The 24507-nt window shown below is 40.6% G+C and overlaps 2 protein-coding genes and 2 long non-coding RNA genes across 10 annotated transcripts in view; 2 read left to right on the top strand and 2 right to left on the bottom strand.

Moving 5' to 3' along the window:
• Positions 1-24507, top strand: part of LOC135334578 (uncharacterized) — a 58916-nt gene that overhangs the window by 9645 nt on the left and 24764 nt on the right. For 4 of the 6 annotated variants that reach the window (XR_010394334.1, XM_064529825.1, XM_064529834.1 and 1 more), the window contains exons 2-9: positions 1471-2871; positions 2929-3066; positions 3168-3389; positions 4710-4910; positions 5522-5710; positions 5998-6181; positions 6330-6367; positions 6622-6711. Coding sequence is in view for 5 of the 6 variants with exons in the window: in XM_064529825.1 (XP_064385895.1) it covers positions 1471-2871; positions 2929-3066; positions 3168-3389; positions 4710-4910; positions 5522-5710; positions 5998-6181; positions 6330-6367; positions 6622-6711 (2463 nt within the window). In the remaining variant the exon portion in view is untranslated. Of the gene's footprint in view, positions 1-1470; positions 2872-2928; positions 3067-3167; positions 3390-4709; positions 4911-5521; positions 5711-5997; positions 6182-6329; positions 6368-6621; positions 6712-6782; positions 6867-7732; positions 7951-8451; positions 8565-8704; positions 8871-9374; positions 9518-10251; positions 10410-10841; positions 11424-24507 lie in introns of those variants that run through there. The other 2 variants (XM_064529840.1, XM_064529817.1) reach the window with 2 other exon arrangements.
• Positions 21032-24507, top strand: part of LOC135335380 (uncharacterized) — an 18367-nt gene continuing 14891 nt past the window's right edge. The window contains exon 1 of one of the 2 annotated variants that reach the window (XM_064530874.1): positions 21032-21172. In XM_064530874.1, coding sequence (XP_064386944.1) covers positions 21166-21172 — 7 coding nt within the window. In that variant the 5' untranslated portion in view covers positions 21032-21165. The remainder of the gene's footprint in view (positions 21173-24507) is intronic. The other variant, XM_064530866.1, reaches the window with a different exon arrangement.
• On the bottom strand, positions 21167-23700 carry LOC135337553 (uncharacterized). The gene is made up of 5 exons (XR_010395172.1): positions 23579-23700; positions 23122-23211; positions 22402-23068; positions 21633-21684; positions 21167-21451 (listed from the first exon to the last, which is right to left on the bottom strand). It is a non-coding gene; the product is annotated as an uncharacterized LOC135337553 (long non-coding RNA).
• Positions 24418-24507, bottom strand: part of LOC135337700 (uncharacterized) — a 2130-nt gene continuing 2040 nt past the window's right edge. The window contains exon 3 of the long non-coding RNA XR_010395258.1: positions 24418-24507. This exon is cut by the window's right edge and continues 185 nt beyond it. This is a non-coding gene — a long non-coding RNA (uncharacterized LOC135337700).

Raw genomic sequence — 24507 nt, 5'->3', positions numbered from 1 at the left:
TCTTCTGAAAAGGCTGCAATGGCATATTCCAAGTAAGCAAAACTAGGCATAACTCGAGAACGAAGCATTATTTTGCAAATCCACGAATTAAGATCCAAGTAAACATGACTAGAAGCCTGTAGAAACTCTTACTTGCACTTGATTCATCCTTGAGCAGCTGTAGCGGTCTACACACACACAGACACACAAACACACTACCGTATACCTCGCTTGCGCATGCGCATCAAGGCATAATTATTGGAAGCCTTGCCATATAATAATTATATGACATGGCTGTGTTCCACTGCATGGTTCCAAAAAATGTGTGCTATACAGGGCCGTAAGAAGATTTTTTAGGTGAGGGGGCAGAAAAAAGGAATGGACCCTCTCTTTGCGACGCAGGGGGTTGATCCGGGAGGGGAAATTCCCTCTCCCATCCCGCCGGAGGCAAACTTTTTACGTTCTCAGAGATAAACAGGATAAAGATACTTAAATGAAATAATCAGCATGTGAGAGCTATAGCAAAATAATTTATTCGACGTGTGTTAGTGGAAGCAAAGTCACGAGCAATTGCTTCAAAGCAAGCGAATCAGTTATAGCAACTTGTGTATATAAAGTAAGAATGGACGCTGGGGATTCATCGAGCTTCGTAAGAAGAAGGTATTAGTTCGCCTATATACCTTCTTCATAATGGGCAGGGTGAGGTACTGAAGAGAAAAAAGAATGAATATTGTGCCATAGTGAGCTCTAGCTATATAAATTTCAGCTGCATGTGCTTTAGTTACTTACTACATGCATGTATAACCAATGTGGTTAGATTAAATATAATATCATGCAGGACTGTGATCTGCTGGACTCTGCAGAGGAGCCCCACCCCATTTTACTGTCTGAAAACCAGGGGGCTCTGCCCCCCTAGTTTTCAGAGTGGGGGGGAAACTGCCCCCCCAGCCCCCCTGGTTCTTACGGCCCTGCTATAATATTACATATAGGAGGTCCTACATGCGTGTATGAATCACTTCAAGTTCAGTACATTGATTTTATTTGCGGTCATGTGATATTAAAAGTCTAGGCCTATTACACTGCATTTATAGTGATTCCTACATATACCGTATAGCGGGTACTATATTTCGAGGGTATAAATGTTCGCGGATTAAATACTGCGAACATTTACAACCACGAATTTAATATCGTATGCATGCATGTTGCAAAGGCTGCTCTATTCCACGAAATTTATACCCTCGAAATACACCTGCTATACGGTATCTGTTTACTTGCAGGTGCCGAATATTTATGAATGAGCCAATTAGCAGAAAATTTGACCTGGTGTGGCTTAACTATTGCGTTTTGGCAAGGATCCATTAAGTTTTGCGATTTATATTTGCGAAGTGCGAAGTTGGCATAATTATGTTTCATAGCTACATGTCATACCGCCTCTGGGGTCACAATAGTATACTGTTATAATTATGTGCTCTATTTTTTATATAATTATAGATTCCAATGCTCCTACAACCAGAGGCAGTACATTTGCTCTTGCATTTATGAGAAATTTGTTTTCCCCTGCACCTGAAATAACACTTTATATCACGACGGAACAGAATGTGTCTTATTTCACTATCAAAACGAGGTATTCTGGCCTAACAGGATTCAATGAGGCATCACTTGACAGTGGATTATACTCTCGTACTGGCACAGCACAGAAGGGAGAGTTTACTGTCATTCAATTGCAAGCTGGTGCAGACTTTAATGAACCACCTGGTCCACCAGACTTTACTGGACCACCAGACTTATCAGTAGGGAGTGACCTAATGAATGATGATGAAGTTGATAGACCAAAGGGACTGATCTTAACTGCAGATAATCAGAATGATGAGCTCACAGTATACGCTCTTAACAGTAATATCGATAATACCGCTGGTGCCTTCATGGCTATTAATTGTGTCGGGTTTCCAACGGCAAGAGACTACCAATATTTCGTATTATCATCAGAATACTTTGGTAGCCAGTTTCTCATGACACCCTGTCAAGATAACACAACTATTCGTGTTAGACCATCACAACCATACACTCATCCCTCCTGGGTGAATCCAAGTGTGCAACGTACAACTCCGGGTACCTTGTCTGAGGAAGAAGCAATCTATGGACGACGTTTCAATCGCTTTGATACTCTGTTGCTTAGCAGTGATGACGATTTAACTGGAACTATCATTACATCTAACAAGCCATTGTCTGTTTTCAGTGGCTTTATGTATATTAATAATTTTGTAGAGCAAATTCCACCACACCCAACCTACGGCGATGTTTTCTTTCTTGCACCATTTGAATTATTTACATCTAATCATTTTCGAATAGGCTCTGTCAGTGATGAAGTCTCTATACAAGTCAACTGCCCATGTGAGCGAGGCTCTGTGAGTAATAATAGAGTGCCCCTTTCAGGTTCTGGGGTATTTTTCACTGCTGTTATAAATCGAGGCCAATACGTTGAATGTAGAACACCATACAATAGTCATGCATTTTGTAGCGTCCAATCAACACGCCCAGTTACAGTCATGAGTTACTCGATGGTGTATATACCACCTGTTGATTCCTATTTGACACAGTACAGTTTCATAAGTCTACTAGGTGATTCCTTAAGCTATACTCTCCAGGAACTAAACATTGATCAGGAGCTACTAGTCAACGGAGATGTATTGACACCGTCGGATGGTTTCACCACCATCAATTGTAGGTTTGACTGTTTTGAATCAATGGTGTGTGGGCAGGGAGCTACTGGTTTCTTCGGCCAAGGAACCTTTGATATACAATTTTCTGATGATGTATCATTCTGGGGGTATGTACACGGTAATATTGGTTCATTTGCACACCCTCTACCATTTAAGATGATACCAATAGGATGTAAGTTCTATAGTCAATAAATGTACATTGTTAATTTAACTCACTTCCTTTCTCCAGTGGCATGGATCCAAGCTCAAGACCTTGTTGTCATGGAAACAATGGGTTTAGTAGTTATGGAGTTCATGATAACAAAAGGGGATCGTTCGGTAATAACGAGAGCTTTTGCTGTCACTAGAAATTTTTCTGCAACAGCAGGTAAGATGAATGAGTTGTCACGTTGTTAAAATGTGTTCACTCTGTTTCGCCATTGCTCAAAATTTACTGTTGTGTAAGTAACCACTATCATGATCATGCAGGAAAGGACTTCAATTCAACTGGCTTGTTCCGAGGTACAGGCAATAGTAACTTGGAATGGAGAATTGGTAATTCAGCTCCCAATGTTCAATTTATCGTGCCCATAATTGATGATGACATTCCGGAACCAGTTGAAGTATTAGAGATTGTAGTTGAATGTGAAGATTATGGAAACTGTTATCTACCCCGACGATCTTACACCATCACCATTATAGACGATCAAGGTATGTACACTTGTCATGCTTATCACCTCATGTGTCTACAATTATTGACAAGTTCGTTTACTGTATATGTATAACTCACATTGAAACTAAACTATGTACCACATGTTTTGTGGCAAAAACTTTTACGAATGAACAAAGTTAGCAGAACATATTTTGATCTGTAGTTTCTTGCAATCAGGCCATTAGAATTAACGTACATAATTACTGGGTAAATATACTGGGGTCGGACAAGGATTAACTGTTACTTATAACAAGATTAAATTCTTAGCCTCATTCCAAACCAATTTTTCTCCAATAAAGCATTAAAATGGGGGGAAATCGGTCTGAAAAGGAGGTTTTGCAAGCCTCTTTACCACAACTGAAGCTCTCCTTGAGATTGTAAGCAGTTCCAATGTTTGTGAGCTACTACTATAGACACACAGACTGAATGTCTGGAGCTGTAAGAGAGATTCTACTGTCGATGACTCTCATCAGCTTGTAGCACAAAACAAGTAGGCCGGTCGGGGCAATGTACTTCTAGATTGTACTGGGAAGCTATACTCCTACTTTCAGACTTCTCTGAATAACTATGACGAGTAATTTAGTTGATAAATTTCATATTCAACTCAATTAAAAAAAACTTGCCTGACTCAGCGATATTTGTGCTCGTGTCACAGTGATGTTGTCCGGCCTCCCCTGAACACCCACGCACTGTGACAGTTAAACCATAGATTGAAGAGAAAGTGATTGGCAACGGAGGCAGTTCACGTGATGCTTTTACATTGAGTGCATGTACACAGATGGGCCTGAAACCATCCGTATTTCGCCCTAAAACTCTCGCGAAAACCCGGGAAACTTATTGTGTCTAATGCCTACTTCTCAAAGACCCCTCCAACTTAAACACATACCCCCTGGTGGTAGGTATCATTTAGAAATGAATCTTGATTTTCGTGAAGTAGCTAGAGGTACACAGAGCCTCTGTCAGAGGCTTTTTCATCCTATATAGTACCTATGATATAGCTAAGGTTGTGTTACTAAGTAGTGTGCTATGTCTAAAATGCATGGCCACACAAATGAGGTGAAGTTGATGTTTAGCAGTAGAACTGCTTGTAGACTTTTTTACAGACGGCAAAAACAATTATCATGAATTATTCATGTTTAGACTCCCACGTTAAAAGTAAGCCTCGAGGCGAAACACAGATGGTACCGGATCCCTTTCTCTCCTTTCTGTGTTAAACTGCCCATCGCCTTCCTATAAACTATAAATATGTATCACCTAGGAAGGCGATATATATTTATAGCCTTTATACCTGCTAATACTAATTGTATTATTAATTGTAGCTGTTTGTTTTGACCTACCTCAAATTGAAATGGAGATTGGTACCTTGGAATATAATATGGAGGAAGATATGATTAGTGGCACTAGACCGAATGGAACTGTTGCAACATATACTTGTATCAATGGATTCAAGTTGGATGGAGATGCCGATAGGATATGTGACACTGGAAATTGGACAGGCACGGTACCTGTGTGCATAGAAAGTAGGTTATGTATGAGTAATATTTGTATGTAGTATAACAGTAAGTAGCCTCAACTTACACGACTCAAACTGAATATAAAATAATTATAAGAAAGGATACTGTACTAAATACCGTGCACTTACAAGAACATGCATGCAGTTTTCATAGAATGCATGGTATTCTGTACACGTAGTCATTTTTGGCAAGAGTTTTTGATAGAGAGAGAGTGTCGAACGTAGTTGTACATCAGATGTATACGGAGAGTAACATGACTTCCTGTATCTGTCACAAGCTTGGAATTTGCACACTGACCAATCCAAGAAAGTAGATTTACATCACCTACGCTTGGATTGGTCAGTGTGCAAATTCCAAGCTTGTGACAGATACAGGAAGTGACGTTACTCTTCGCATACATCTGATGTACAGTATGCCTACGTTCGATACTCTCTTCTCTATCATATACTCTTGATTTGGGCACTCTTCTCTCACAACATAATCAAATTGTCTGGTTTTCAGAGGTTCCTACTGCATTTTTTCTGCATGTGTATAATTGCTATTCTAATTATAGTTAATGTGATCCCAACATTAATTTTTACCCTATTATGTTTAAACACATTTTTTCATTATTGTAGTCTTTTGCTCTGACCTGCTTCAAATTGATTACGGTACACTAAGTTTCATTGGCTTTCCCTTGAATGCCACTAAACCGAATGGAACTGTTGCAACGTACATTTGTGATGACGGATTCAACCTTAATGGAGATGCCACTAGGATATGCTTCGATGGATATTGGACGGGTACTGAACCTGTGTGCACAACAAGTAAGCCCTGGGTATATAAATGTATGTGTGTGTATGGTATACAGTGTAGTAGACTTTTTGAGTCTTCCCTTTCCCCTTACCAATTATATAACTACAGTACTGCATGGTGATAATTTGCTGTCCTTATGAGCACATAATTATTAAAAAGAGTGCCGTATAAGAAAGAGTGTGTTCTACATTCTAGAAAATGTAGATCACTGCTTAATTTACCCGTCTCTTTTCAGAGGATCCTAAAGAATTCTGTTGACATAGTATTTACCTGATCATTTCCCTCTGTGCATGTTTAGACCCAACAATGTCGACTATCCAACCAACCAATCAAGGAGGAGGTGTGTCTGACCCAGTGATTATCAGCATCGTTGTTGTTGTGGTTGTGGCTGCTCATGCTATACTGGCAATAATTTGCTGTCTCTGTTTTTTAAGGTTGAGACAAAACAAACAAGAGAGACTAAGAATAATGTCTACTATAAGGTGAGGCCTTTATGATGGCGACCTATATACAATACTATAATAGGTAAAAGATGTGCCCCAGCAGTGTTTGCAGTATTTGAAACTATAGCTAGCTACCAAGACAATCTTGTTGTGTATTGTTGATTGGATTTAATCTCTCTCATTATAGAATGAGGAGGCTGTCTGATCGAAGTAGTACTCTTAAGGGTATGTATTAGTATGTACTGTAACAGGAGCAGATGAGGGGATGGAGCGTCTTACTATATTATGCAGAGTATTGCGGATTCACTATCGTCTGCCACACTCCTTATAATGTGCTATGTGCTGTACATGTGTGATTTAATATCATGAGCAGCACTTAGCAGTTGTATATGGCATGATTTAGGTAGACGATACAAAATCCGCGTAGTAAGACACTCCATCTGCTTCTGTATAATAAATTATGCTCAATCTGCATGCAGATTATCAAATGCGAGAAATCATAAAGTATGTTCCAGAATCAATGAGAATTCCCAGCTCTAATCTGAAACTGCAAGATGCAGTCGGTCAAGGTAACTATTTGTAGATTAAAAAAATTGGTTCTCTGTCAGTTTAATTTAATTGAACTATAATTTTATTCCAGGAGCCTTTGGGATTGTATACAAAGGACTACTAATGGACTGGAACAACGTTGCCATGAGGGGTGTGGCTTTGAAGACTCTGAAAGGTATAATTATATAGCTGATCTATTTATGCATGTGTCTGTCAAAAAAAGATTTGAGACTTCCATAAAATATTTTAGTTCTTTCTTTATTTTTTATTTCTTGCTTAAAATTAATAGTTGTCAGTTTGCTATAGTATTACACACTAGTTGATACATGGGAACTATACATGGGAAAGGTTCCTCAGAGGATATACTAGTTATATAATTATTTCAAGGGTATAAATTTCGCGGAATGACCGTTAGAAAAGTTTTTGCGGATTTAATTTTTGCAGCATGCGATATTAAATTCGTGGGTATAATTGTTTGCGGTATAATTATTCTAAATCAGTGAAAACCGCGAACATTTACAGCCTCGAAATATAACTGCTATATACAGTACCAAGGGCATATGAAGAGAAGAGGGCATGCAGCTACAATCTATCGTATTATAAATGGGCGGGGAGTTATGTTAAAGAATGTATTGCAGTGCACTTTATACTCTGACTAGCTTTTATTCCCTAGTGGGCGGTTGGCTAAATCATAGCATATCCTGCTGACTTATCAATAATACGACACATACACAGTATACATTGTTAGTTGCATGCCCTCTTCTCTTCATACGCCCTTGACAGTACTATTATGTATACTGATAACTTACTTCCCACGTCTATTGATTGAATTGTAGCCAGGGCAGGGTTTACCCATGAGCACCATAGTATCAAATGAGTTAAACACTATTTTGTCGGTGTTTATGTGATTTAGAATCTTTCAGGCACTTGTATATAGTCTCCTCACTATACACTCGGGATACTAAAGCAGTGCCTTATTTGGGCTTATATAATTATATAGACACCTCCAAAACAGTGTCTACCCCATCCACCTCCCTCCAGGTCTATTCACTCAGAGTGACGTACAGAGCATGGTGAGTGAGATCACTAAGATGCAAGAGTTCCACCACCCTCACGTCATGTCCCTGATTGGGGTGTGTCTCGACGCTGGACCCGGTGTTTCTATGGTGATGCCGTATATGACCAATGGGAGTCTACTAGACTACTTGAAAAAAGAGAGATCTGCGCTAGAATTGGCAGAGGGAGAGGATTCTGAGAAGGTATATTTGAACTCTATGCAAATCTATATAGTTTGACTACGATGAAGCCTGTCTATATTATTATGGTTATATACGCAGTGAAGCATCTATTGTGGTGACACTGTACAGTGAAACCTGTTTGTTGTGGTCACCATATATATGTTATTGTAAGCAGTCCACCCTCTATACAGCCCTGTTATAATGGACCCCAAAAGTCTCCATGCATAGCATGCATGTGTTAATTGGCAGGCCACCTTTTTGTTATACAACAGCCACTGTTAGTCTACCAAGGATGACCAGCTATAATTATAGATATAGAGACATAGTTCATTGTACTGGGATACTATTTCTTCTGAAAAATTAATGGTGTTGATACCTTTGAGCATGGATAACTTGAGTTAGGAATGTCCGATTACAATGCATTTAGTAGTTATTGAAAGGCCAATCAAATGGTGTGTTTAAATTAGCGATTGCTTTTTTGGATCCAAATCTGTAAATTATTTGTTGCTACCATAATTATAGGTGTTAGCTGTGAGGAAGCTGCTGTTAAAGATGTGTCATCAGATAGCTCTTGGAATGGCGTATCTTGCTCGGCACAACTTCGTCCATCGAGATCTGGCTGCCAGGAACTGCATGTGAGGCACTGAATTGGTTTGTCTGATCTTATTTGCTGCATGCTGCGCACGAGTGCACACAATAACATGAAGGATTTACACATATTTCATGTTTGATCATTATAGGTCAGCAAATGTTCATGAAATAATAATTCTCGTAGGTTGGATTCAAATGGTGACGTCAAAGTTGGTGATTTTGGTTTGGCTGAGGACACGTATGCGCAAGGATACTTCAGACAGGGTGAAGCTGAGGGAGTCAAACTGCCGTACAAATGGTTGGCAATGGAGAGTCTAAATGATGCTATATTCAACGAGAAGACAGATGTGGTATGTTGCTATTAGTTACGGGACACTGCGTGTGTAATGCTCTATATACTCCAGTTATGTATGACGGTCTATATATGTACTGTATTTAACGCCCGGGCGTTTACTTCTAGCAAATCTGTATAGAGGGGGCGTTTAAACAAGATGGGTGTTTATTCGAAACGGGCGTTTATTGTTATGTCTACTTCAAACTCTTGCACAGCAGCAGTTGACTGTTGCCACAGCTCTCAGCTTAAATCTTACTAAGTCGTTGGAGTGGTGTTTCTCCCTCTTTGCCATCATAAATAGTTTCTGCTGCCAATGCTTGTAACTGGTTCCATGTGCTATACTACAGCTCCACCTACAGTGCTGGGGGCGTTTATTGACAGACATAGAGCTTTTACAATGGGCGTTTAAACGAGATGGGTTTAATCAAGGAGGGCAACTAAATACGGCATACATTATTGTGTTCAGTTTTGTGCTCTCAAAGCTTGATTAACTTTACGAATATGAAATTTGTTAATGCAGTGGTCGTATGGTGTGACTGTATGGGAGATTTTCAGTAGTGGCCGGACCCCCTACCCTGGAGTGGACCCAATGTCCTTAGTGGCTCTACTCAGAGAGGGCAAGAGATTGGAACCTCCCCAGAATATTGCCTGCTCTACAGATATGTTAGTGTATATACATTGATACTAGCAGGTGATTCATTGCGTCGATACGCATGCGCAAGCGAGGTATATACGATCGATAGTGTGTTTGTGTGTGTCTGTCTGTCTGTGTGTCAAAATAGCATGAGCTAGGGCAGAAGGTTCTCGTTATCCATTATTGATGATGTCATTGAGATCCAAAATCAACAATTCCTTTCTGGGTAGAGTTTATTTTGATGGTGTCTTTAAATAATGGCTGACATCAGCAATAATCGTCATTTTAAGCGGGCACTAAATGAGTATGCGTGTGGCTGACCAGAAACACATTTGCAACTAACACATGCAGGAATTACTTGGAGTGCAATTGCATGCAGCCTTTAGTGCGTAGATCAGTTGCTTCTATTTAATTAGCTCTGCACGAAAACGCTAGCTATTGGTAAGCTATATATAGCTGCAAGAGTGAGAAGAGAGGATGCAGCCATACTTAGATTTTGGCATCAATCGTTTTAACAACAATCATGCATGAATTGATTATTACCCACTCTGGACTCTGAATGCAAAAATGTTCATCATGATAATATATAAAAGTTATTACAGTATTATAGTGTTATGTAGCTTATCCACCGAGGCGTGAACACCCGGCCGCGGTACTTTTATTTTATCTTTGATGAAACAATGTCATAATTATGGCAACTTTTGCTTGTATATTATATAATTATAATAGCGTAACCATTGTTCATATCTGATTGTTACTACAGGATTTCGCTGATGAACAGCTGTTGGTACGAGGATTCTGAAGAGAGGCCTTCCTTCGATGAGCTAGCAGCCAAGTTGGAGAAAGTTCTGAGCACCATGGTGGGCTACGTGGAACTGAACATGGAGCTAGCTGCCATCGCTATCACTGAGGATGAACACAGTAAGCAATTGATAGGTCACTCTAAGTTATAAAGACACTGCATTGATATTTTTGTTACTTTAAGCAGACACCGTTAATTTGTTCATTATTTATTATCAGGGTATCTCTAGATTAAGTGAGAGGGCGATCCAGGGCCGGGTCCTAGCTCTCCCTTGAGAGATTTTGTGTTTAGTTTCACAGATATGCAATTTGATTGCCAAATAGTATTAGATCTTCTCAATGGTGGAAGGGAGGAATATAGGAGGGAAGAGCTGATTTGTATAATAATTATAGGGGAGAAGCTTCTCCTTCCATGCACTGCCTGGTCAGAATAAACACTGATTATAATTATAGCCAATACTGTTTTTTTATAATGGAGTCCCCCTGATTGTGTTTTTGCATTCTTTGTATAATATTATTATGGTTATTTGATAGAGTGAATCTATTCTGCAGAGTATGATCACGTCCACTCGGCCGAAGAGCAGATGATACTTGCTGAGGCCGTTGCTGAGGAGGTTGCCATGGAAAAAAACGCTGCATACGGGTTAAGAACTGAAGACCAGTTGCAAGCTGAACAAGTAACCACAGAGACCAATCTCACTTATGGGATAAGACGTGAACAAGAGTTACAGGAAAATCCAGCCGAACAAGTTACTGACTCAGCTCACCATTTCAACAGTGACCCACAACTGCCAGAGCATGACCCTGAAGGTTACAGTGACTATCGAGACACCACCGGATATGCTCAAGTACTGCAGAGACAATCTTCACACGAAACTACTACTGTTTAGGTGCACTGCACTGTATTTGGGTTATAACAACTTGTAGAGTGTAGACGTATAGATTCTCTGTTCTCTTTTTGGCTAATTAGACCAATCATGATTGTATGCCTAAAATGTACACTTCATGAGCACTACCAGAGATATTCGAATATCTATGGTTAGGCCTTGGCAAATTATGCTTTTTATTTTGCCTATTATTCTTTTTGACTATTCTCAGTTTGGTGTACCCATTATTTCAGTTTAAAGACATCAATGAAAAGACAATTTATATTATTTGTACGTATAGCTGTATTGATAGCACTACCTGAGGTAGCCTCGTTCCCAGCCTCGTTATCTCTAAATAGTATTTTTCAACTTCAAAAAAATTGGCCCGGGACCGAGGCTATACCTGAGGTAGCATTACAGAAAGCGAAATATAATCTCCTCTGTGCCGAAAGAAAAAATAGTCCTCCATGCCTGCTTAGTGGCTAGTGCTTACAGTACAGATCTATTGAAATTTAGATGTCTATCTAGCTACATTATAAGATGTGAAATTAAAATTAGATCTACCAGACTCAATTATGCTAATTATAAGTGCCCTATTCTCAATTATACTTATTGCTAGGCTCTATGCCACTATTAGTCCCACCGTTATAGCAATTTTCTTATGTAAAGAGTAAGAAGGTGTTTAGTTGGTAGTAGTGTAGATCTAGTGTAGTTGTAGTTGTGTGGTAATGGTGATCACTCCCTTAATGTTAATGTGATTTGATTGGTAGTAGCAGTTTAGTAATAGTTTAGTTGGTCTAGTCATTATCTATGGTCTATATATATAGTTTAGCTCAGTGATTGGAGATGCCATAATACTCTACCTCAAGGCACATCGTCGTCTTCCTCTGGACCTCCCCTAAACTCAATCCCTGATCATCAGATCTCACACCCCGGGCTCTTTTCCTGATTCTCAATAACGCCAATCTCCCCACTCTGGATCTGGTCCTCAGTACCCACATTCCCATTCTCCATCATGTCCCCAACGGATGTAAGTGCCTAGCCAGAGTGCAACATGCGATATATTGCACTGGATGACATAATGCCCTCGGGCCGAACAATATATGGCATGTTGCACGAGGGCGCCTGCAATTAATAACTAACTTGTTGCCCAATGACGTTAAACTCGTCTGACTGGTCATAATAATAAAAGACATGTGTTTTGAAGGAATTTAGTGTTTCATTAGTTTGCTGAATGCCATAGTAAATTTTTAGGTTTTTTTACCACTTCCAGTTTTAAAAGTAGTAGGCTACTACTATAATTATAGCCTATAAATGGGACCAAATGAGTTATTCGGTGGGATGGTGGGGCATAAGTTCCAAATGGATCTCTTAAAGAAATCTACTGCATTTACTATGGGGTGCCGTTTGTCTAAAATTCACATAAAATTATGTTCTAACTATTATTTTTCACTTATAAATTATAAGTATGCCACCTTAGTCCTATGTATAAGTACGCCACTTATACATAATTATAAGAGGGTGACTTATGTATAAGTACATCACCTATATAAAAAATATTATAAGAGGGGGACTTATGTATAAGTATACATAACCTATATATATTATTATATTGCATCGCCCCACTGTTTCCATGGTGACTGACAACACTGGCTAGCAGCCTAGCTGGCTGTATTTGAACCGCTAGTGCGTTTGATAGAGTGCTCATGATGATAGTAACGCTATTACTACTCGTACTCATTGCTGTACGTATATATGTACGTAGCTAGCTAGAGGAGGATCGTCAGGATCAAAAAGCCAAGGAGGGCTTTTCACGTGGAGCTAGCTGAGTGTAAAGTCCTCCGGAAGCAGCTTTATGATTAAGACCTCTTGATCCTGGCGATCCTTCTCTAGCTATAGCTATATAGACTGAGGAGGTCCGAGAGGCGCAGTGCAGCTCAAGTAATTAGTCTCTGATTACACTCAGCAAAAACATACAACGTGGGCGGATAATTATTGCTCAATCAAAGGCTAATTGCTTGAGCTGCACCACGCCTGTCGTACCTCCCCTGCTGATAGCTCAAAGTTACGCACATGTGCAACATGTAAATCACGCGATATTTTCTTTGCCTCGAATCAGGCCTGGATTGCTTTCTGCTCGCATTAGTAAAATTCTACAACACCTTCTCCCGCATTTAAAAATGCCACTTGTTTATCAGTACGTAAAAATTATAATAGCATATACAGGTGATGTACTTATGCATAAGTCACCCTCTAATTATATAGGTGATGTACTTATGTATAAGTCACCCTCTTATATATAGGTGATGTACTTATGACTCAGGGCCGGCGGAACCGCTCAGGTTGGTCAGGCCGAAACCTGACCACTTTTCTCACGTTCACTTATTTATTTGGTAACAGTCGTTAACATTAAAAATGAAAAATTAATCAGTTTGGTAATAATCGTTACTCAACGGTGCCGGTAATGCTAGATACTGTAATAGACTAGTAGTACCGCAGGATCAGACTATCTAGTGTCAGATCTAGCAAGCCAGAAGAAAATGTCTCTCTCCAAACTGCAATCGAGTTCCTTTCAGTGTCCTCACATTGGTGCTTCTCCAAACCAGAAGAACATTTCCTTCCTTAAGGTATCATTCACCGTCTCAGGAAAGTTTTAGATATACCTGTACCAATATTAATTTTTGTGATTGTCTCAATTAAAATGTCAATTTTAAAATTCATTAAATATTACTCAAAATGCACCAGAATGCACCAGCAAGCACCATTCAAAAAAATTTCCCGGGGGAGGACCCTGGACCCCCCTTTATGGGTCCGGCCTGACCACTTCATATTTGCTTCCTCTGGCTCTGACTTATGTATAAGTCCCCCTCTTATATAGGTGAGGTACTTATACATAAGTCACACTCTTATGTATAGGTCATGTACTTATGTATAAGTCATCCTCTTATAATATATAAGTGTCGTACTTATACATAGGTGACATACTTATGTTTGTAAGTGTTTTGAATATAATTTTATGTCAATTTTAGACAAATGGCACCCCATAATTTACACACAGTGCAGTGCATATATGTGCAATATATGGTTGCCATGGCATGGTAGTGATGCAACATGCCATATACTGAGCACTGGCCATGCACTCACTGGGCAACAAGCTATAAAAGTGCCCTCAATTATGCTTGATGCTAGGCTCTATGCCACTATTAGTCCCACCGTTATAGCAATTTTCTTATGCAAAGAGTAAGAAGGTGTTTAGTTGGTAGTAGTGTAGATTTAGTGCAGTTGTAGTTGTGTGATAATATATGGCGATCACTCCCATGTGATTTGATTGGTAGTAGTAGTTTAGTTGGTAGTAATAGTTTATAGTTGGTAGTTTAGCTCAGTGGTTAGTTTTTGTTTTGTCTCTTGTGCTCGTGCTCGACCTCCATTTGTGACCGGCCAGCTGCCCCCTCTTATGGCCTCTCAACCTTTGGCCACCGCCCCACTGCGTCGTTGTTGCCGGTGCAATGGTTCTGCTAAGTGTCTGAGATGTGTGTCTGAGATGTGCCTGTGTCAGATCTGGCTCCCCACGCTCTCATTGTGAGGCTGGGAGATGCCATAATACTCTAGCTCAAGGCACATCGTCGTTTCCTCTGGACCTCCCCTAAACTCAATCCCTGATCCCATCAGATCTCACACACTGGGCTCTTTTCCTGATTCTCAATAACGCCAGCCCCCCAACCTCCAATCTCTGGATTTAGTCCTCAGTACCCACATTCCCACTCTCCATCATGTCCCCAACGACGCCCGAGACTCCTCTCTGAGTATATATACCTCTCTCTCATCCACTGTCGCCAACCCAACTGACTCTACTCTCTGGCTGAAATTGCTTATGCTAGCCAAGTGTGTCCTAGCAAGCCCTGCTTCTGGCCATCGCCTCCGCTGGAGAAAAATCCTTAAGCTAGTAAAGTCTCGCCTCAAACGTTGGGAGGATGGCGACTGCCTAGGCCTCTGGACTGACGCAGTGGAGAGTAGTCAAGCTCAAGCCTCTCATCACAAACATCCGACGAACCTCCATAAACAAAATGCCAAAAGGGCCTTATATATACATGCCACTCAGAACGGCCAATATACAGAAAAGCGGGAGCGGCCCCAGCTGACAAAATGGTCCTGAAAGACATGCTAAGCAAGCACCCCCAGTTCCCCCTGGCCCTACCTCATCACCAATCAAATTAATTGAGTCAACTGTCTCAAAAAGATTTCCCCCTGGATTTCTCTCTGATCTCCGCCCTAGCCACCTCCGTGAGGCTGTCCTTTGCCCGTCACCCGATCAAACGAATATAGGCTGCTCTTCTCTCTAACTAGCATGGTAAACCTGCCACCCACCATTATACCTCACCTCTGTGGGGCAACTCTGATTACTATTAGGAAGAAGTGTAGAGGCCTGCGCCCGATTGCCATCGGTGTCTCTTCGTTGGCTCACTTCGAAATGCCTCGAATTCTCGACCCGACCCACTGCTCTTCCCCACTTTCTCCCAAACTAGCTGGGCGTTGGCGCAAAAGGGGGCTGCGAAGCAATCATCCACGCAGTATCCAGCCACTTCTCCTCAAGCCCCAGTGACAGGTGCTGGACTCTCCTTGTCGATTTTACTAATGCCATCGATCGGGGAAGCATGTTTTCAGGAGTTCCGAAAGCACATTCCCTCTCTCTCCCCCTGCATGGGTTGGGATGGTTGCTACTCCAACCATCCCAACCTTTTGCTGGGAAGCCACTCCCTACTCAGCTGCAGCGGAGTTCAACAAGGGGATCCTTTAGGCCCCCTTGGTTTTGCCTTCCTTCGGCTATCCCCATAGTCCGTGAAGGCTTCTCGCTCCTCGGTTGCCCAGTCGGACCCCCTGATTTTTGTGAGGCTTCATTTCAAACTCGTGTAGACAAGATCAAACAACCTTCTCCACACCCTTGAAGACTCCCAAGCACAAACCACTCTGCTTCGCTCATGCCTTGCACTTCCCAAAGTTGTCTCAGTCCTAGGCTCCGGGCCTGCCCCCCCCGGGTCGCCGTTGGCACTATACTGCTCATGATTTTGACTGTTCCATTGTTCCCTTTATCGGACTGGTCGTGGCAGAAGGCATCCCTCCCTTGTAGTAAAGGAGGGCTTGGGCTGCGTAGCGCCCCACCTCATGCTCCTGCTGCATACACTTGGACTCATCTCTCTGCTCAGCTCCCTTGGTTGAAGGACTTCTAGGCCGCTCTCCTCCCCCCTCGATCTTCTTATATGAAACAGTGTCAGCCATTGCCTCCTCCTCTGCTCGTCCTGACTGGCAGATCGATATCGATATTCCCCTCAGACAGGAAGCCCTTTCTGCTGCCATTGATGAATCCGTGCTGAAGAGCCTGTTAGAATCAGCCACCATCACTAGGTCACGAGCACTGGCCCTCTCCACTGGACTCCCTCATGCTCACGACTGGCTAAATGTAATCCCCTCTCCCTCACTTGAACTTCACCACCAAGATCGTGAGTTCCGCTCATGTCCTGCTGCACAATGACCAGTTCACCTGCCCTGAGTGTCATGGTGTTGCTGACTCCCTTGGTGATCACCAGGTGGGATGTGGGGGCAACAGCAACCGTATCAGCCGTCACAACGCCATCCGTGACGTTGTTTTTAACGCTGCTCAGTCTAGTGTGGGTTTGACTTTCCTTCCTCTAGTGGCTTGGAGGCTTAGCTAAGGACTTCGCCTCAACCATCCGCCGTTCAATTTGTCTTCGTTCAGGCGCCGACCGTGACATAGTCACCACTAAACACCTCTTTGTATAGCTCTTTGGCGAGGTAACACTACCATGCTCATTCACAGGTCTCCCACTCTATCACTTGTGCTGGATGGGCATACCTAGATTTACTAACTCTTCTACTTGTTTGTACAAACTTTACCCATATTATTTTTGTTAAGTTACTTAGATTTACTAACTTGTGTTTCATGTATAACTCTCTACTCATTTTGTACTTACTTCATCCACTCGTTTGGGTAAGGTATACGAAAAAAAAAATTTTGTTTTCTAAAATCAGTGCAGTGCTTTTCCAGAGCCTGAGGTGTTGCTTTTCTTCACACTGTGTTCAGCTCTAGCTCCCTTTCGGTATGCTATATGCACTGGCTAGATATCATGCTATTAAAATGGCTGCCATTTAATACTGATTCATAAATTCAACATAATTATATCAAGCATTATAATTATTACTCATTACTATTTAATGGTCCGGATATATTCGAGAAGATACCTGATTAGTCCTGTCTTCCCTTCTTGAACTTCTGTACTGCCTTCTGACGTTCCACTTATGCATGTCATGATACGTAAATTTGTACTTTTGTACTGCAAAAGAAAGGGAATCCGACTAGAAAAACATTTGCAATGTGGCTAGGATTGGCCAGGGGAGGAGCCACCAAAAAAACGTGGAAACAAGAAATCAGACGAGAGCATAACTCCAATCCAGAGGAGGGTGTAGAGGGTCAAAAGGTCACTAATGAATCATCACGTGAGCTTATGTTTTGTGCAGTAAATTTGCTGGGGCGCAGAGGAGGTTGGCCACACGTCATCAATCATGTGACATTCCTAAGGTCTCTGCTCACGTTACCATAGATACCGAATAACTGTAATAAAAAAGTTATGGATACTCTTGCTTAGTCTGGGGGCCAGATCTTTTTCTCAGATGGGGGAGGGGGAAGAGAGAAAGAGGTCTGGAGACTCTTGCAGCACTTCCATGTGCTCTTGGAATGTCAATAGGGAGGAGATTGTGATATTGGAGGTTATAAAGAAGGAGTAGATGTAGCAATACTCTCGGCTGTATCTAAATTCCATTGGCTGTAATCTAAATTCCACAGAGGCAATACTCGCATTTCAAGTTAAACATTACATGACATAGGATATGCATTTCATTGGCTCTGGCCACATTCCGCTAGAGCACACGGAAATGTAGCCTCGATCCCAGGCCGCTCTTCCTCGAAGAGAGGCCTTGTGAAGGAGGCTAACGGAAATGCTGCAAGAGTCTCCAGACCTAATCCTAGCTCTCTTGATTTTGCCCCCGAGCTATTAGGTCTGGCCCCCAGTCTAACTCTTGCTTTGCTGACTTGTAACACCGGACTAGCTGTGTCTGTTGTTTGGCTGGACCAAGATTAGCTAGACTATAGGGTAGAGTATAGTTCAGCGGTGCTGTATGCAGCTTGCATTGTACTGGCTGGCAAGAATCTAGTAAACACTGTATGCACTGATAACTCGCCAGAATAGAGGGGATCGCTAGGGATCGGGTTGGTTAATGAATACTTTATATTCAAAGTAGCCAGAGAGATACATAAATGTTGCCTTCAGTCTCCAATGATCGTCCAACACCAGCTAGCTAGAAGTTCATAGAAAATCCTTGTCAATTTCTGTGCCAGCTCAGCAAAAAAGTGGTGCACGTGATCGTGTCCAACCTACTCTGAGAGGGGCGCGTAATGAGCATAAAGGGGTGTGTGCACTCAAAATGCCAGTGATGATTTTATAGCAGTATTATGGCAAGCTGTGCTCTTGAGGAGACACCAGATACACTTAGACATAGGCTAGTAATGAGCTACTTATGCAAAGTGATGAGGAAGTGAGCTCCAAAGGGGGTGTCAGTACTCAGTACTCTCTGGTCTGCCGGTTCCCAAGTCTTTCAATGCTATCTCTTCCGATCACACAAGACAAAAAAAGATACTGTGTGTTCCACTTCCTAATACCTAAGCTGTGCCTTAGAGCACTTCAAACTAGATTACCATGCATGTATTATTGTATACAGTAAGAGCAGGAGAGGTATACTCTAACTTTCTGGAGTTCGGACAAACGTTTCATGGTGCTGCCACTATACTTCACTGCAATGAGAGCTGGGAAATATGCTTTGTTCCATGCAGTTATAAACACACTTTAATTCTGTGAAACAAGTAATTATTATGATTGAGTAGTGTATTATACATAATTTTATACAAAGAAAGCTATTTACAGTAAAAACAATGGTGGAAATAATAATGTTTTAGTTTCGACAACAATGAATTGTTGTCAAGTTGAACTTGGAACTTAGCTTTAAATTGATCAAACTGATTCAATTGGTACTATTGTGTACCATATAGGGGAAGTCATATCGGTTGCGTTTTGCAGCAAATCGAATTAATGTCTCTAATATCTTCTCTTTCTCCCCTCACAATGAGTATCGTGTGTCCATTTGTTCCCACCAAATTTAGTTTTAATTTTCGATATTCTCAACTTTTTATACAAATGTGTATAAATAATTTATTTTTAATTTCAGACTATTAGCTTGATCCCAGGCCGAGTTTTCGCTTTTATAACGGTTAGGCGAACAACTAGTTCGCCTAACCGTTATAAAAGCGAAAACTCGGCCTGGGATCGAGGCTAACTATTAGCTATTCCCCCCGCTTTCATTCTGAGCTTGCACCGGATTTCTAACTGTCCAGCTATCATGTATGTACGGTATACTCGCATAATAATAAATTATACCCTTAAATGGATTTTTTATCAACCACATTGTTAGTTTGTTGCATTCAGTTTCAGGGTGCATGGCTTTAATAGAAGCATGCAAGAAAAACTAAACCTTCTATATATATATAGCTATATCTGTGCACAGCAAGTGTTACGACGGACAGACCCACTTGTGACTATTTATACTGAAAGGTGGGTATCAATAATTAATGATGTTGCTGATTAGTCAGCTCTCTGAATAATCTAAAATTCAACTGTGTGCATACGGTGATACACATGACTGACCAGAGGAGGTACATATACCCACAAAAAGCATGTATCTACCGTATAGCGGGTTATTTTCATAATTATACAGTAGACTCTCGTTAATCTGGTCACCCTTGGGACAGTGCAACTTGGCTGGAATATCAAGGTGGCTGTATTTCATAAAAATTAATAGCCGCGGCTAAAAAGACGACCTTACCTCGAATCTAATCACGGTTCTGCCTCGAGGGTAATGAAGGAATAACTATATAGATAATGATTCATTCTGCTCTCTATCCAATAATTATTATTAATTTGCCAAACCACACATATCCGGCCGTAATAATTATACTGAAAACTTTGTTTTGGGGCAGCCAGCACTGGCCAGTATACGGAATAGCGAGTGCCGCATTTCATGCAGGGTGCATGAGTTTTGTGCAGTAAACATATAGCATTCCGTGCCAAACCAAATGGCAGGTATATAACGAGGTGGCCATATACTTCAGACAGCCGGAATAGCGAGATTCTATACTGTATTTGTATATAATTATTAATTATTGTGAGAGCATAATACGAAAATTAAAACTACGAAATTATTCTACCGCACTACGTTCAACGTCACTATGCCGAGCTGTACAATACGAAATATTTAATTAGGCAGACTTTTATACTAAAATTAATTATACCCACTTTATACAGTAGTTCATTCAATTAAGTGAACAGTACGTATATATAGGAAGTGAATTAATGCATGGGAATGTAGTATACAAGTTGTTTGAGCCCTTTCTCGGATAGACAAATAGTTAGCTAAGTGATACTAGACAGGCTAGATCTAAATAGAAATAGGTTCTATTCCGCTATATGCAATTGAAATACTGTAGCTCAACTATAGCAAGCATTCGTGCAAATTGACTTCACTATTGCTGTGCCAACAATTCTTATAAGATAGAGAGCAAAGTGAGTACAAATGGCTGCAGGAGCACAAAATACAGTGATGGAGGCCCTGGGTGGGGCTCACATGAACAAAGAGAGGAAATGTTACATGTGTTAACAATAAATGCTAGAGTCCAAAAGTACAACTTGACAGCAGCAAATTATGGTTTAAATTGTAGTAAATATTACGTAATAAGGTATAACATGTATGCACCAACACAAGTTGACCACAAAGGAATTGATCATAGAGTGCATACATGGCTGCATGTATATGTATATCAGGAAGTATTGATTGTGATTTACAATATTCAAGAATGTGCTTAATAGCTTACTGTATATCACACCAAATGGATGACAGGTATGTGTGCACAATGTACTTCTATCCTTTAGCAGCTTACAATTACACGTATCATTTCCCTAGTAGATATACATGCATATAATTGTTACTTAGAGCAGTTTTGCCTTTGCATTTAGTCAGGCTTCTCTTTAGCTTGACTGTAAGGCCCTCTTTGGTAGGCCGTGTTAGGGTCATCATCATGATTGTCATCGGGAGGTTGGTAGCATGGACACAGGGGGAATGTGCAGTTGTTATCAGTCAACACTTTGTACAAGATATACAGAAAGAGCGTTGCAAATGCTGCAAATATTTAGGAAAATACAGTTATATTGCTGTGCAAGAAAATATTGTTGTCTACCTAAATGTCCGTAATAAAACTGCCTCCCGTGTACATAAAAGTATCTGCTTTCTATATAGGTTTCATAATAATTATTAGAAGAAAACAAACTTATGTGTGTACGTTTCGCTAGTTCGTACGTACAAGCACAGATCGTAATTGCCAGCAGCAGAACACAGTCCATATAATTGACCCTCTGTGTGTGTGTGTGTGTGTGTGTGTGTGTGTGTGTGTGTGTGCGTGCGTGCGTGTGTGTGTGTGTGCGTGCGTGCGTGCGTGTGTGTGTGTGTATGTGTGTGTGCGTGTGTGTGTGTGTGTGTGTGTGCGTGCGTGCGTGCGTGCGTGCGTGTGTGTGTTTGTGTGTGTGTGCGTGCGTGTGTGCGTGTGTGTGTGTGTGCATGTGTGTGTGCGTGCATATGTGTGTGCGTGTGTGTGTGTGTGTGCGTGCGTGCGTTGTGTGCTTGTGTGTGTGTTTGTGTGTGTGCATGTGTGTGTGTGTGCGTGCGTGTGTGTGTGTGTGCGTGCGTGTGTGCGTGTGTGTGTGTGTGTGTGTGCACGTGTGTACGTGTGTGTTAAGCTCTTTTTCTGAGTATAAACCTGAAATAGGAAGTATTTTGTGTTAATGTCCTCGATCTGCATCATCCAACATTGAGTATAATATTAATTATAGTGACTAGAATCTTTTCTATATACACAACGCATTGGCTACAGATCGAGTCATGTATGTAATCTGTTTGTGGGTATACACTATAAGTATGTGTTTTCATTCATTGAAACTGAATAGAGACACTTTGTATACGAATCTGATAATGTTGTCACGGCGGTCGTAGCTTGAGGTCATAGATAGATATGCAGATAGTCTTGGAGGTTCATGCATACGCACAGTAGTGATATACGTGTGCATGTCTCTTACAAGTTTTCTTTGAAGTGAATCTGAAGATCTTTCGTGGTTTTCTTTTAATTAATGTGGTTGAAGTGATGACACTTTGATATTTGGCAATCCTTTCATGTACTGGGTCATATTGTGAAAGCCTTAATGATTATCATTTTTAACAACCACTACGTAATAGTTAGATCACGGGCATGTGAGGTATCTATAGTATGTGTTCTCAAACCCCAAAGGCTGAGGTATCTACAACATCTGTAAGTATCGGGTAACTCTAGCTCATATAGTTCCTTGCTAAACACACACTCGCGTAGTATATCCATAATTATATAATTACACAGTAGCAGTGAGAGATATACATATTATACATGCAGGTATATAATTTTAGTGTCACATTTGATACTGAATGATTCAGAACTCAAATGAATAAGATGACTTTTTGTAATATAAATATATAAATTAAGGTGGTATACAGTGTTTCGTTGTGTCAATCGAGTGTTGTGGGCGTAGGCATACCGTCATCGACCTATCACCATGACACCCCCATCCCCCTCGTCAATAGCTTGTACAATGTGAGGTGGTATATTTAGTCGACGATTCTGTCGGTAACCATTTTGTCTGCAAAAGATGAAGACCACAGCCAGGCTGATTGCAACCAGTACCACTGCAACAGCAACTGGGCGTGCGTATTGCCCTGTATATATTTATGATAATGTTATTATTAGAGTATGACTTAATTGTGCTTACCAATCATATCTTTAATGGATTTTATCGACCCCATATCTCCGTACTTGTCCCCAGGCACTTGCTCTTATTATATAGAGCTGTTGTGTATATCTGTATCGTAGAAAATGTGGCGAGTATAACGTATACATAATTATATATCTGGACATGCAGAAGGCATTGAACAAATTAGCCTGTCAGGGTGTGGCTACTATAGTAATGACATTCCGTAGCTTTAATAATTATAACACATTGTTGGTCTTTTTATAATTTGGAAATCCTCGGTCAAATTGCCCGATATGTAGCTATGTACCCCATCATACTATAATTATACTATTATAATAATTATTATACGGATGCTTGAGTATTATAATTATCTGTTTTACAAGCTGCCAATTTTCGTGGCAAAATGTCACAGTTTACATAGTACACTTGCAAACGGATTTAGGATCGTATAGACTGAAGCTATACGTATAGATACCTTATCTTGTTGTGGTTTAGACCATTATACTCCTTAGTATATTTTTCTCGAACAATCAACAATCCGCATCTCGTGCTGTGTATTATCAGTGATGTCATCTCCATTAGTGTACCGGGTTTTGTAATACCTATACAAAGCTACCATCCCTCTCTCTCACGCACGCACACGCACAGCCTCCATACAGTTATTCATGCACACTATGCTTACACATTCCAGGGTTTTGTGATACTAGATATGATATCCCACATTACACATGCATGCAGTGCCTTTATATATACATTCGTTTATCATGTACACATTGACGAACAGCAATTATACGTATAGGCTTTTGGTAAAGATCCTTACATTATGTTTTGCATAACGATGTGTTCATGAGACAAAAAATGGCTGAAGGTGAATATTTAGTCTCATGAATCAGCCGCCCTTTTAGGTATGGATCAGTTCAATTCAGCAAGCTAGATAACACGTTTAATTATGTTTTGAGTCAGTTTGCATGTGTGTTGTGTTTATTTCTACGTCTTAATTTTGTATGTATAATCAAAGAATAATCGGATTTTTTATGAGAATAACAGGCACATTTTTCAAGAATTAAAGAATAGAATAATGGGTGAAAAAAAGCATAATTTATCAGGGTCTAATACCGTACGTATCGCGGGAAATTTTTGCTGGTGCAAATATTCGCTATTTGCGAACATTTTGTGGGTTCTAATATTCGCGTTTCAATGCCAGGAAACCATGCACACCCACTGATAGCTTTGCATGTGAATACTGGTGTGTGGGAGTTTAATTTTCACTTCTCCGTGCCCTCAAAAAATGTAAATGGTATACCAAATGGATGACAGGTATGTGTGCATAATGTTTTAATAACAGCTTACAATTATACGTATCATTTCCCTAGTAGATATACATGCATATAATTGTTACTTAGA

Source organism: Halichondria panicea, chromosome 1 (genome assembly GCF_963675165.1).
Source record: "Halichondria panicea chromosome 1, odHalPani1.1, whole genome shotgun sequence".
Lineage (NCBI taxonomy): Eukaryota > Metazoa > Porifera > Demospongiae > Suberitida > Halichondriidae > Halichondria > Halichondria panicea.
Note: the sequence above shows the minus strand (reverse complement) of the source record. Positions and strands in the feature narration are given on the sequence as shown.